This window comes from Bos indicus, chromosome 4 (assembly GCF_029378745.1).
Source record: "Bos indicus isolate NIAB-ARS_2022 breed Sahiwal x Tharparkar chromosome 4, NIAB-ARS_B.indTharparkar_mat_pri_1.0, whole genome shotgun sequence".
Lineage (NCBI taxonomy): Eukaryota > Metazoa > Chordata > Mammalia > Artiodactyla > Bovidae > Bos > Bos indicus.
Genome location: NC_091763.1, coordinates 85,682,474 through 85,696,057, shown reverse-complemented (window position 1 = coordinate 85,696,057; position 13,584 = coordinate 85,682,474). Strand labels below are relative to the sequence as shown.

The 13,584-nt window shown below is 42.6% G+C and overlaps 1 protein-coding gene across 2 annotated transcripts in view; it reads left to right on the top strand.

Annotated features, from left to right (window-relative positions):
* The first annotated feature begins 440 nt into the window (after nucleotides 1–440).
* The window catches only part of TSPAN12 (tetraspanin 12), a 66,828-nt gene continuing 53,684 nt past the window's right edge, over nucleotides 441–13,584 (top strand). Inside the window, exons 1-3 of one of the 2 annotated variants that reach the window (XM_019958987.2) lie at nucleotides 441–546; nucleotides 793–967; nucleotides 1,913–2,048. In XM_019958987.2, coding sequence (XP_019814546.2) covers nucleotides 1,983–2,048 — 66 coding nt within the window. In that variant the 5' untranslated portion in view covers nucleotides 441–546; nucleotides 793–967; nucleotides 1,913–1,982. Of the gene's footprint in view, nucleotides 547–792; nucleotides 968–1,294; nucleotides 1,436–1,912; nucleotides 2,049–13,584 lie in introns of those variants that run through there. The other variant, XM_019958988.2, reaches the window with a different exon arrangement.

Genomic DNA, 13,584 nt, shown 5'->3' with positions numbered 1-13,584 from the left:
GATTTCCTAAATTTCTAGTTAAAAAAAAATTCAAAACCCATCACTACTGTACACAATTCAAGATAAACCACCCAGTTAAAACTCAATCTTATTGCGAGAAACCTTTGGAAAATTTGGGCTACTTGTGAAAGGGTTAAAGGCATTCTTTCTATTCCGGGTGTCAGACCTCCACATGCCTACCCTGGGGTGTAAGTAAATGCTCTGAGTGCATTATGCAAGTGGGAAAGAACTGTTTTCTTTCTTTCTTTTTTTTTTTTAAACTCAGGGAGGGCAACAAAGCAATAAGAAGGAGTAGAGGGCACCACCTTAGTGACAAATCACAGGAGGTGGCTCTCGAAAGGTTGTGAAAACTAGTTTCTCATTGCAGGAACTAAGCTGGGCCACTCCACCCCCCTTCTCAAACACAAATATTTTCATATAATAAAAGCCTGTTTCCCTATGGCTATAACCCAGCCTCCCCTCCTCCGACACCACCATTTTAAAGGGGCTTGCTGCGCGAACGTTTTCAAAGCGCCTAGGCTTTAGCTTTCTCTGGCCCGCGTAAAGGTGAGGCGTCCCTTCGAGGGGCTCGCGACTGGCTAGGGGACAAGAAACAGCCACTAGGCTCGCGGCCGCGCGGCCGGCGGCCCGAGCATGCGCCGAGAGTGCGTGCAGCTGGCCCTGGCCGCCGCCGCTGCCTCGTCCGGACTTGGCGTGGACTTGGGAGGGACAGCGGCGCTGGGAGGTGGCTTAGCAGAGACTTTCCAGCAACTGCTGCCCAGGACTTTTTTTTTTTTTTTTCCTTTTTCCCAGGAGGCGGCGACGGCGGCGGGGGGGACGGGGGGAGAGGAAGAGAAGGAAGCGTCTCCAGTTTGAGCCAATGCAGCCCTGCGGCTGTCCGGGAGGAGCACCCCTGCCCCGATGAGCCCCCGCCGCGCTTCCCAGACTGTCCCCCGGCGGGATCGGGACGCGGAGCCCAGCGCGGACGGTGAGTGGCCGCGCGTCTCTCGTCCTTCCTGCCCGCTGTCCCGCCAGCCCGTGGGCGCTGTGTGCTAAACTACTTAGAGGCTGGCTCCGGGGCTCCCAGCCGCCCGCGCTTCCCCGCGCGCCCTGCCGGGGGCGCGCGCCGGGGTGGTGGGGCCGCTGACCGCGCTGGGCTTTGTGCTCCTCCGGCGGCTGGGAGCGCGGGGTCGCGGCCGGGACCCGGGTCGGGGCCGGGGGAGGGGGGGACATGAATGACTAAGCCGGCGTCTGCACAGCTGCACCGGCCCTAATTCCCCTGCGCCCCTCCCCGCCCCCCGCCCCCGACTAATCCATCATTCCGGGGCCGAAACATCATTTCTCACATTCTCCCAGAGAAACCCTAGTCGCCGGGCGGAATCCCAGCTCAGCGCTGCGCCCCCTCCAGTGGCCCGTGTTCACACCGGAGCTGCGGGATGCGGAAGGGGCTGCGGAGGTGGGGGGCGCAGGAACTGTCCCAGTGAGAGGGGCACTCGCACCTTCGATATCTCGGGAGGCATTTGTGACATCTCCGGGGGGTGGTGGTGTGCTTTCCAACCTTCGGGACCGCTCGGAGCAGAGCTGTCCCAGAGGAGCGGTGTGGATTGAGGGAGATTTTAAAGAGCGTCTCATCAGAATGCAGAGGACACCGCCGCGTGTCTCCTGAGAACGCAAATGTAGTGCGCGCATTCATTCATCTAGGGAGACGATCTTTTCTCTTCCCCAGCAGGTGTTATCTGAAGCCAGTTTGGAACTTTGGGAAGTTTAGGTTACTATTATAACTTTAACAAGTGATTTGCCATGAAACGATGTCTAGAATGAAATAGGCTTCGGACCAGACCCTGGACCGGGCTGAGGGCTGACAGAGGAGAGATGGGCGGGGGTTGGGGAGCGCGGTGGTTAGGAGTCTCCTGTTCTCCCCCGCCCTCTGCAGATCGCTGCTGTTTAGCCCGTCGGGGTAGGATGTGTTGAAAGGATGGGGCTTCTCTCTCTTGGGGCTCACGATGGCGAGAGAAGATTCTGTGAAGTGCTTGCGCTGCCTGCTCTACGCGCTCAATCTGCTCTTCTGGGTAAGTCAAGCAGCCCACTTGCACCAACAGGTGGGGACGGCTGGACTCGGCTTCCTGCAGCCACCACATAAAGCGCCAAAGGGCATGGCTAAGCATTAATTAATTACATGCGATCACACCCTGTATTTTTCGCAGAAGTATATTTTGACCTTTAAATGCCTTTGATCTAGCTCAAGTTCCATTTGTAATTAGAAAAAAGAAATCCACCCCTGGATACTAGTGGCAGTAAAATTAGACTTGAAGTTAATCTAGGGATATAAATAAATGCACGTGCTTGTGCTTGTAGATAAGAAAATTTTGACATACTACTTAGGGAACTGCTTGTTTTCAGGAATTTCAGATAACCGTGCAAGCCATAAATTGTTTCCTTACGTCATCCTATAACATTTGGTTGGAGCAAGAAGTCTTACTATTTTTTTTTCGGTTGTAGGAATTCATACCCAGATATCCTATTAAGAGACTGCGTAGAGTTTTCTAGGAGATTCCTTATAGTCTGAAAAGGTGGTTTTCATGTAACTGTTTCTAAGTTGGCAAAGTTTTAAGGAATTTTGTGTATGCTTTTGGAAAATCCCATAACCATTTAAGGAAATAAAATACATAAAATTTAACAAGCTCATGGAAATCTTTATGCCTTTTGAGTTAGTGACTTTTTATGCTTTGCAGCCAGGCGTAAATGTTCATTAAGTGTTATTAATAATCACATTGTTATTTACAAAACTTAAGAGGAAACTATAAAAATTAAAACAGTGTTGATTTCAGAAGCTGTCATGCTTAAGCAGATACTTTTTTGTGTGTGCCAAATTTGTATTCTATTAGTAATTTATATTCAGAATGTTCTGTTGGAATTTTTAATGAGTAATGTGTTTATTTGGCTGACCTGCTGGGCTTGAGCAGCTTTTTTGCATTCGGTTATGACATATGGTCTCTAGAGGATGACATTTTGGTTGAACTTATGGATGGTTCCATTTTAAGGTGACAAATTAAGCCTTAATTCTGCAAGTAATCGGAAAGATATCAAAACAGGTAATGTTTTTTTTTCTCAACATGAAAATTAAAGCATATTTGCCACCTGGAAATGTAAAATACCTAATTGATCTTATTGCAGTTTTTAATTCTAAAAATGTACATATTTAAGTGGGTCATTAAATTATCTGCTTACCTAAAAAGTATTAAGATCTCTAACACTGTGTCTCTAAAATGTGCAATAACGGTTACTTCTGTTTACTAGTTTTTCACTTTTCTACTTTATGGTTTTTAATTACAGAATCATCACATTTTTATAACTAAAAGGGAATTTAAAGATGATCTGTTGAACTTCCTTACTTTGGGTATGAGAAAAATAAATGTAGGTTAGTGACTTGCCAAAGGTCAAATAGCCCATTGGTGACAGTGCCAGGAGCAGAACTTGGCTCTCTTGCCCCTAGACAGGGCCTTTACTTGGATGAGCACTGTGTTTGAACCTTGGAATTACTAGGGCGTTTTTTATTCGACAAAGAATAATTTTTTTGGCAATTTTCTCAATAATTTGTATCTTGTGTATGTGTTGGGGAGATTCAAATCATTTAACAAAAATATTGCCCTTCTGAGTAATGAAATTTAAAACACCTATTCCTTAAACTCCTCCACGGCTCTTTGTGTCCCCAAAGAATGTAGAATGTTATTTCTTTGTTGTTATCTGGTCCTTCAACACTCTCACTTTCCTTGTGCATGTTTTGATTTATTGAAATTGCTTCCCCCTTTCTCTAGCCCTTCTCTTCTCCAAATATCATCTCTCTGCCACCAGAATAATATGTGCTAATTGCCTAGTGTGCATCCCTCAGTATTTTTCTTTATTTCATGAGAAAATATCTTTTCTCATACCTGTCCACATATACCCATTCAGGTACATATTTGCTATTTTTTATTAGGCTGTTTTTTTCTCATTTGGCTAGAGTTGCAGGAGTGGGATTGCTATGTGAGAGGATATGTAATGATGACAACCAAATAGCTGATATTTATGTAGTTCTTACTATGTTTGCCAGGCATATTTAGTGTCTCAGTTTCCTAGTCAGTGAAATAGGAATGGTAGTTCCTATATTTTAGAGTTGTTGGAAGGATTAGAGTTGATATACATAAAGTACTTGGACGGTGCTACTTAATAAGAGCCATCGACGTAGTAGCAGTAGCAATAATAGTTGTAGTACCTGCAGTTGTTACTACTACTACATAATGATGCTCCGTAATAGTCTACTGTAATAAGATTACCAGTTGAGTCAAAGGAATCATTGTATTAGTAATAGTCATTGTAGTAGTAATAGTAGTAACTGTTATTGTTATGATTAATACTACTACTGTTTCTACCACTCCTGCATTCCTTTGATCTAGTCATTCTGTCCTGGGAATCCATCTCCTAGAAATAAAAGTACCCATATACTCCATTATAGGTACACAACTATTTGCTGCCATCTTGTTGGTATTATGACACCTTTTGACTTCCACCAATCTGAAAAGTTTAAAATGTTATTTCACTGTTACTTTATTGTTTTTCCTCCTCCACTAGCAGTAAGCTTGAGCATCACTTTATATAAACAAATCATTTTATATAAACAGAGTTTTGTATGTTTTCAGTAGAATTTTTCTCTTGAATTTTATATATATATATATATATATATATATATATATATATATATATATATATATTTCTTGTGTTCTCTTAAAGCACCTGCCTTTCTTATCTTGGTTAAGGTTTCTTTTTCCATATGGACTTTAAGATTGTTTTGTACAATTAAAAATATCTGTTGGGAGTTTTGTTGGAGCTGTATGAAACATATACACTAACTTTGGGAACATTGATGTCATTCTTTCAATGATAAAGCAATGTTTGCAGATCCTATATTTCTTTATTGAATGAGAAGCAGTTTTATTCCTTGTGCCGGGCACATTCCTGGACATCCTGAGGCTAATTTCTCATCTAATTCTCATAATAGCCATGAAAAATGGAAGTGGAGGGAGTAGTAAAGAGATGTTACTCAGAGAAGTTCATTCACTTGTTAGTAAGTTAGCAGAGCAGATTCAAAGTCTTTTTTTTTTCCTTTAAGCGCAGCAAAAGTTTTACTGTTGGGATTGGTGGTGAATTTATTTGCAGCAGAGAAGTAAACATCTTCAGTAGGAAGGGATTAGCTGTCCACCTGCTCATTCCAAGTCCTCCACAGCAGTGCTTCTCAACCTCCACGTGCCTACAAATCACCTGGGCATCTTATTAAAATGCAGATTCTGATATGGTACCTCTGAGGTTGGGCCTGAGAGCCTGCATTCCTAAAAGCCCCTCTGTGATGCCATTGCCTCTGGTCTGAGTGCCGAACTTGGAGGAGCAAGGCTTTAATCCTTGCTTTTAGTTCTTTTGAAATTAAAAGCAGAACAAACCAGTGTGGCATGAACTTGAGTTTATCATGAGGATAGAGAGAATGATTGTTCTGGTGTCTGGTTTTGTGGGATTGAGATAACTGCTGTTGTTACCTTTGGGATCAAAAGCTATATCCTTTTACTTTTCACATAGCATTTCTTGTTTTGGTCGCTAAGTTGTGCCCGACTTTTTGCGACCGTGTGGACTATAGCCCACCAGGTTCCTCTGTCCATGGGATCTCCCAGGCAAGAATACTGGAGTGGGTTGCCATTTCCTTCTCCAGAGGATCTTCCCAACTCAGGCATCAAACCCAAGTCTCCTGCATTGGCAGGCAGATTCTTTACTGCTGAGCCGCCAGGGAAGCAATAAACATAGACTAGCACTTAATGTAGACTTTTCCGCTATTCACTTCTACTATACTGATATCTTCTCCTCTTCTCTACCAAACAAGAATTTTAAGGAAAGAAAAATAAATTTTATTTGGAAAAACACTGAGGACCTATACAATTTTGGTTTTGTGTTCCGGGAGTTGGATATCAAGCTGATTCGTTTCAGTAAAATTATATCTTGCATATTTAATTGTTAAGTGGGAGGTATAGATAGACCCGTCTAAGAGGAAGCAATTCACAGAGTATTCAGGATCACAATTGCACCACATTCATTCATTGCTATGTATCCGGTCACCTTGATTTACCATCTGTTGAGTGGCTCTTTTACTTAAAGAAGCATGAGACTGGTTCCGCTGTATTGGGGTGGGCAGAAAGATCTGGGCCCCTGAGGTTTGTCATGAGTTTTGTGGGTTTGTAATGGGGAAGGGCACATGAGACAGAGGGAATGTGAACAAACTGCCCGAAGAGCTCTTTTGAGACCATGATTCACGTTCTGGCCACGATGGAGCAAGGAAATGGGTTATTTTTACCTCAAATGTATCACACTTTTCCTTTCTAAATGACATATTATTTCATAAATGAAAGCTTTCCTCCATTTTAAAGACAAGTTCTGTGGCTTTATCGTATGAGTGTTTGCTATTCTTAGATGATAATTTTCTGCTATTGGAAATATGAATGCATATGTTCTTTTTGGAAATTCCTGAAATTGGTGAACACAGCATTCCTCACACGTTTGTTTATTATTTTCTATAAGTATAATATCCCATCTGTATTAAAGTCTCTTTTCTCACCAGCAGATAGGAGCCATTGTTACCATTACCAAAGATAGTAGCAAGAAAGAGGAACTACTCTTGGTGAAATATGAAAAAAAGCTTATAAAAGAAAGCCTAAAAAGTAGACAGGAAATCTGGTTCACACTTTTGGGATCCATACAAGCTAGATGAAAAAAACAGAAGGCTTTATGTTTGGTTTCTTTTTCTCCAGCTCTCTGTAGTGAATCTTAGGTGTTTGACCCATGAAGACCCTAAACAGGTTCTTGGCAAGTGGGTGTTTGCATTCACACAGCATTTATATGGTCATATGAAAATACTACTTTTAAAATTGATGCCATCCCCCTCGCCGTCCACCCAGCTTTATACTATGAAAGGCATTCCAGTTTACTTTAACTCTTCCTAAGGAATAGTGGGGAGCCCTCCAAGAAATGTCAGTGCTTTTTAAAAATAAACATTAAATAAACTTTAGTCTCAGGGGCAAAGCTAATACAATTTTTTTTAATGCAGTTGGCTCAGCTGAGCAAAGACAGGCCACTGCATGCTTCTTAAGGAAGCGTTTCAAGGAGAAGGGCGTGGAGGTTTCTTTGGGGCACAGTCTTGCTGCCAACTGGACTCATAGGCCCCTCACTCACCATCTCCACTCAGAACAGTCACAGTCATGTCTCTGAAGAAACCATGGTGTAGAACGAGGCCATTCCCCTTTCTTTGACCTGCAGTGTCTATGGAGTAACCAGTTCACTTATTGTGGAAATCAGGCCAAGTTTGATAGTTAAGTTAAAGGGATTGTCTCTCTTGATAATGATGCCAGGATAACAGGGATTCAAAGCGGAGCCATCCTGGTCAGAGTAGGATGTATGGTCACCTGTCTGCAGGGCAACGTGATCTATAGAAACTATTAGTCAGCACAGTTCCAAGGTGCTATTGATTTATTCAGGCCTAATTAGCAGATGTTCATTCTTAAATGATGCCCACAAGTAATCTCCGGAACTCATTTCAGCCATCATTTACAATGCCTACTCTTTCACAGCATTTACCAACAGTCTTATCTGTTTGCTCTTTTCTGCTGCTGCCCCCAGCGCTAGAAGGGAAGCTGGTTGAGGCGTGAACTGATTAAAAAGCAGAGGGGGGCAGGCCTGGAAACATGAAATGGGCATGTTCCTGGGAAGTCCTTGCCTTGGGCTACCAGCTTCCAAATTATCAAAAATTGATTTACCTTTACATTTTAATAAATAACAGTTAAAGTCTTTTTGTTTTTTAAGAAAAAAAGGGAATTTTAAGAGCACCTAGTTCAATTTCTTCATTTTCAACATGAGCGAACAGAGTTTCTAAAAGTTTGAATTACTTGTCCAAGTTCTCTGTAGAGACAGAAATGTAACTAAGTTCCCGGACTCTATTCCCCATTCTGCTCTCTGCTAACAGATTTGACATAAAAAGAGAAGTTTAGGTAGGAGGCTTTAGACATCTGTCAGCCTGGAGCAGAAATGACTGGTGTTACTGTCACCTTATATGAGATTATATATTACGTGTGTCAGACAGCTGAAGGATGAAAATGGCTGTTTTTTGACTGTGACCTTACTATTTGGTGGAAACTATACATATACATTTCATAATAAATTCTGATTTAGAAAACCTGATTTTCATTTTTTACATGATTAGATTCAAGCAAAGCCAGAATGTATCAGCAATGTTTTTGCAAGACAGAAGGTGGCAAAGGACCTGCCAAGTAGTACATTAAATATATTTCTTTAGAGTAATATTTGTGAGGACTTTCCTGGCGGTCCAATGGTTAAGACTTTGCCTTCGATGTACAGGGTGCAGGCTGGATCCTTGGTCAGGGAGCTAACTCCCACATGCATTGTGGCCAAAAAAAACCAAAACAGAAAACAGAAGCAATATGGTAACAAATTCAATAAAGACTGTGAAAATTATTCACATAAAAAAATCTTAAAAAAGTAATATTCGTGTTATTTTCTAAATATTCCTTGAACTACAGGTAATATTTTTCTATATTGGAGAAGATGTAAAGAGCTATGAACCTTGCTACATGTGATAACTACAATGCACTAATAATTTAGTCATCATGAATGGCAGTTGAAGAATTATTTTAAGTTGGAAAATTAGTGGACAATAGCATTATTAGTAAGGAGTCCTAAATTACTTGCATAATTTGTCCTTCTGGATTTAATAACATCAGGATTAGATACTGAGGTGACCGAATCTCATTTTAGCTTGGTTTCTTGCTATAATATGTACTGTATTCATTGTTACCATTATTATTTTCTCAACCCTAGTGAGTAAAATCGTTCCGAGAATTGAACTGTTCTCATACACTTAACATGGCTGGAAATAATGTCAATAAAAAGCAGCTTCTTTTCAGAATTGCTTGCTTGCTATGAGATCAAGCTTGTGCTGGTATTATTTATTTTGCCTGATAACTCTATGCACAGTTGTGACACTTGGATAACTACAGTGATAGAAAGCAGTTGAGCCAAGTAGAATATGACGTTTGCAGTTTAAAGGACTTTTGAGAACACTTAAGCCAGCTTCTGACCTGATATATAAATCTTTGATCATGTAATGTGGCAAGCATCTCTCTACTGGAAAACTTCCAGTGATAGAAAGCTCGGTTCTACTTAAAGCATCTCCTGATTTTGCTGAGCTTCTCCATTAGTTAGCTTATCTGACAAGTTGAAATCATCTTCCTTTAATTATGTTCTCATTCATTCATCTAACATGTAGCAGGTCTCACTACTGGGCCTGGTACTCTATTGTGAGAGGAAGCTAGAGGCAGTGGTCTGTGACCTCTAGTGGATGAGATGGGTGGGTAAGGCAACAGTAGATCAGTGCTCTGAAGTCTAGACAAGAACACTGACTCTGGGTAAGGAGGGAGCTGGGAGAAAAGCTTCATGTTTGAGCTGGTCTTTAAGGATAAGGTTGTTCTGCTCCTGAGATGGACAGGCTGGAGCAGAATTGCATTTTAGGCAGAGGAAACGACAGGGACAAAGACATAGGTTCAGGAGGTCTGCAGTGGTACATATCAGAGAAGCAGAAGCTGGACTTTGGTCATACGAGGACAGAATGTGTGTGGGAAGGAGCTGGCAGGAAATAAGTTGAAGGAAGAGGTCAAAGGGTAACTGGAGAGGGCTCTGTGTGTCTGCTGCAGAATTTAAACTTATTCTCTAGGAGAGAGCTGGAGGAAGTAGAAGTGAGCGATGGCAAGGAGCCATAAGGGGCAGCTATTAGAGGTTTATAAGCAGAAGAACTTGATTTGCATTTTATAAAGCTAACTGAAGGGTGAATTTGAGGTGAAATCCATGAACTGGAGAGTCCTATTGTAAGAGGATTATAATTGCCTGGCAAGAGGTTGAGGGCCTGGACTAGCCGGAAGTGGCAGGAAAGGGGGAGGAATTCACGAGGCGTGTTGCAGGAACAATCTGCAGGACTTGAAAGTAATGAGATGTAGACTGAGGAAGAGGGAGAGGTTCAGGCTGCCTGCCAAGGTGCCAGTGACTGTGATTGAAGCATTGATCATACCATTTACTGAGAAAGGAAGAACAGTGGGAGGGACATACAGGTTTCCAGAAGAATGAAGACGAGTTCAGTTTTAGAGATGTCAGAACCAAGAATGGCTGTGGAAGTTCAGTAGATGGTTCTATTTCAGTAGATGGTTCTAGTTCAGTAGATGGAAAAGTCTGCCTTTTTCCTCCATTTGTTAGACCTTCACATAGCGGAAGATTCCATTTTTGAACTGATTTAGGATGCTAAAGCTGAAACTCGAGTACTTTGGCCACCTCATGCGAAGAGTTGACTCATTGGAAAAGACTCCGATGCTGGGAGGGATTGGGGGCAGGAGGAGAAGGGGACAACAGAGGATGAGATGGCTGGATGGCATCACTGACTTGATGGATGTGAGTCTGAGTGAACTCCAGGAGTTGGTGATGGACAGGGAGGCCTGGCGTGCTGCGATTCATGGGTCGCAAAGAGTCGGACATGACTGAGTGACTGAACTGAACTGAACTGAGGAGTTGTCTCCTAAACTGAGAAAGATTAAGAGAAAGCCCTGAGGTCAAAAGTGGCTTGAGATAGTAACAGATAGTATGTAAAAGAATCCTGCTCTTTTTTCATCCCTGGAATCCTCTATGAAGTCGGACTTGCTATTATAATGTTTTATATGGGAGGAAACTGAAGCTTAGGAAAGGTTAAGTGACACACCCAAAGTCATGAAGATGGAAAGGAGCAGAGCTGAACTCAAATTCAAACCAAGACTTTTGGATTCAATGGTATCACATGGTCATTGTCATCACATGACGTACAAACAGTGACCTCTAGGACCCGTGATCTGGCCCCTGTCTGGCTTTTCATGCCTGCCCTGTGCCGGTCTCCCTTCCTTGAACATATCCTGCTGCCTTCCACTCTGGGACTCTTGCTGTTCTTTCTGACTGGAATGTTCTTTTCAGCCTCCCTTTCCCTAATGAACTTGATAATTATCCTTTAGATCTTAGCTGTCTGGAGAAGGCCCTTTGACCCCATGGACTAGGTGAGCCACCCTAAAATGAGTTCCTACAGTAACTCATATTATTCCTTCCTCTTACTTAATTACAGTTTACAGTTACACGTTTATGTCTCTCATGAGTTGACTAACATGTGAACTCTTCACTTAGTATAAAATTTCAACATAGATTTGAGAGGGTGCCTGCTATTGCCAATCAACATATCTCCAGTTCATTGCACGGTGCCTGACAGAGAGCAGCTGATCAATATATATTTTTTGAAAGAAAGAATCACTTCAGAACCATGCTTTTAACCATTCTACCATATTAGAAATGTTTTTGAATATGCTGTTTTTAGAAAAAACATTTTTGTTATGAATGGATGTTAGTCACTCAGTCATGCACGACTCTTTGCAACCACATGGACTGCAGCCCACCAGGCTCCTGTCCATGTGATTTTCCAGGCAAGGATACTGGAGTGGGTTGCCATTCCCTTCTCCAAGGAAGTTATGAATGGAAGTACTGTTTATATAATGACAACCACTGATACTATATTATACAAAATGAAAAATCTGATAATTTATTGCTACTTGTCTTGAAAGTAAAAGTGTTAGTTGCTTAGTCATGTCCTATTCTTTGTGACCCCACGGACTGTGGTCTCTGTACATGGAATTCTCCAGGCAAGAATAATAGAGTGGGTATCCATTCCCTTCTCTAGGGGATTTTCCTGACCAGGGATCAAACCCAGGTCTCTTGAATTGTAGGCAGATTCTTTACTGTCTGAGCCACAAGCCCTAATAGCTGTCTTAGAGCTATGATAATTGAAAATTGGCTCAATAGACTGTGAGAAATTAAAACATGGAGAAATCAGTATCAGTTATTATTCTGAAGATGGTAGAAGAGAGGATTATTAATAACTGCCAAAGAATTAAGGTGAATAAATAAAATGGCACAATGGTAGAATTTCCTGACCTCCTTAAACATATAAGTTATTTGAACACCCACATATAGCCAAGTAGAGGAAGACCATTTAGCCTCAGATTTAATCAAATGGTTTATGGTCCCCTGCTAGCTCTGTGTGTTGTAATAGGTTCTGTGATTATTGAGGACTGGTAAAGCCAATAGATCAGAAGGTAACTGTCATTGAAAATGGCTTCTCTGGTAGCTCAGCTGGTAAAGAATCCACCTGTAATGCAGGAGACTTGGATTTGATCCCTGGGCTGGGAAGATCCCCTGGAGAAGGGAACGGCTACCCACTCCAGTATTCTGGCCTGGAGGATTTCATGGACAGTGGAGCCTGGCAGGCTACAGTCTATGAGGTTGCAAAGAGTCAGACACGACTAAGAGACTTTCACTTCATTTTACTTCACTTCAGGGTCAACAGATCAGAAGATAACTGTCATTGAAAACGTTGTGTGTTATACTTGAAGATCCCAAGTGACAGAGTACAGTTCTCATCATGGTGGGCCAAGAGGGGAAGCATGGGGTCCATCACGAGGCAGGGAGAGAAGGGCACTGGGCAAGTACTTTTACTGGGGCTTCTTCAAGAAGGAACTGGCAAGGCAGGGTAAATAGGTTTCGGATTGGCTAATTTGAATACTTTCAGCAGCCTTTCTCCCTAGTTGTCTGGCACATGGACCTTGTGGTGATTTGGGCAGGTGTAGAGTGGCCTGGAATGAAAGAGCTCGATAAAGGAGTGGTTGGGAATGTGCACTCTGGATTGGTTGGTTTGTATTTAAAAATGAAAGCTATGTCCCTTGGAGAAGGACTCCTCCTAAGGTCAGGTAGAAGGTGGCCAAGGCAAGGTGACTCAGGCATATTATCGGTTTGTCCAGACCAAGATGTGTCCAGCATGAGCATGTAGAACAGATGTTAAAGCATCAAGTTTGCAGGAGCTATAAGCACAGTTAATACACTGTGACAGAGCCCCTGGGGAACTTTTATTAGGTTTACAATCTGTTCTTCACTCCCAACAGGGATGAGGGTGGTAATGTGTGTGTGTTCACAAGTGGGCCTGTATGTGCTCAGTCACTCAGTCATGTCCCACTCATTGTGACAGCCTGGACTATAGCCTGCCAGGCTCCTCCAGACAAGAATACTCGAGTGGGTTGCCATTTCCTACTCCAGGGGATCTTCCCAATGCAGGGCTTGAACCCGAGTCTCTTGTGTCTCCTGCATTGGCATGTGTATTCTTTACCACTGAGCCACCTGGGAAACCCATACAAGGCATTTTTGAGGATGGTAATAACTGGCCTCATTCTCCTCTGAGCTGTGGTCCAGAGGTTCTTAACCTGTTTTAGGCCATTGAGCCCTGAGCCTTCATTCAGCAAAGAATGTTGTTCGGATGCTCAGACTGAGCCTGGGCATTACAGACAGATGATCTTCGTGCTACTCCCTGCTCCCCACCCCTTTTGAAAAAGAAACCCTCCATGCTACTGAAGCTCCTCCCGTTTGTGGAGCATAATGCTTCTTTCTGCATTTGGAAGGTAGTTAGTGACTAAC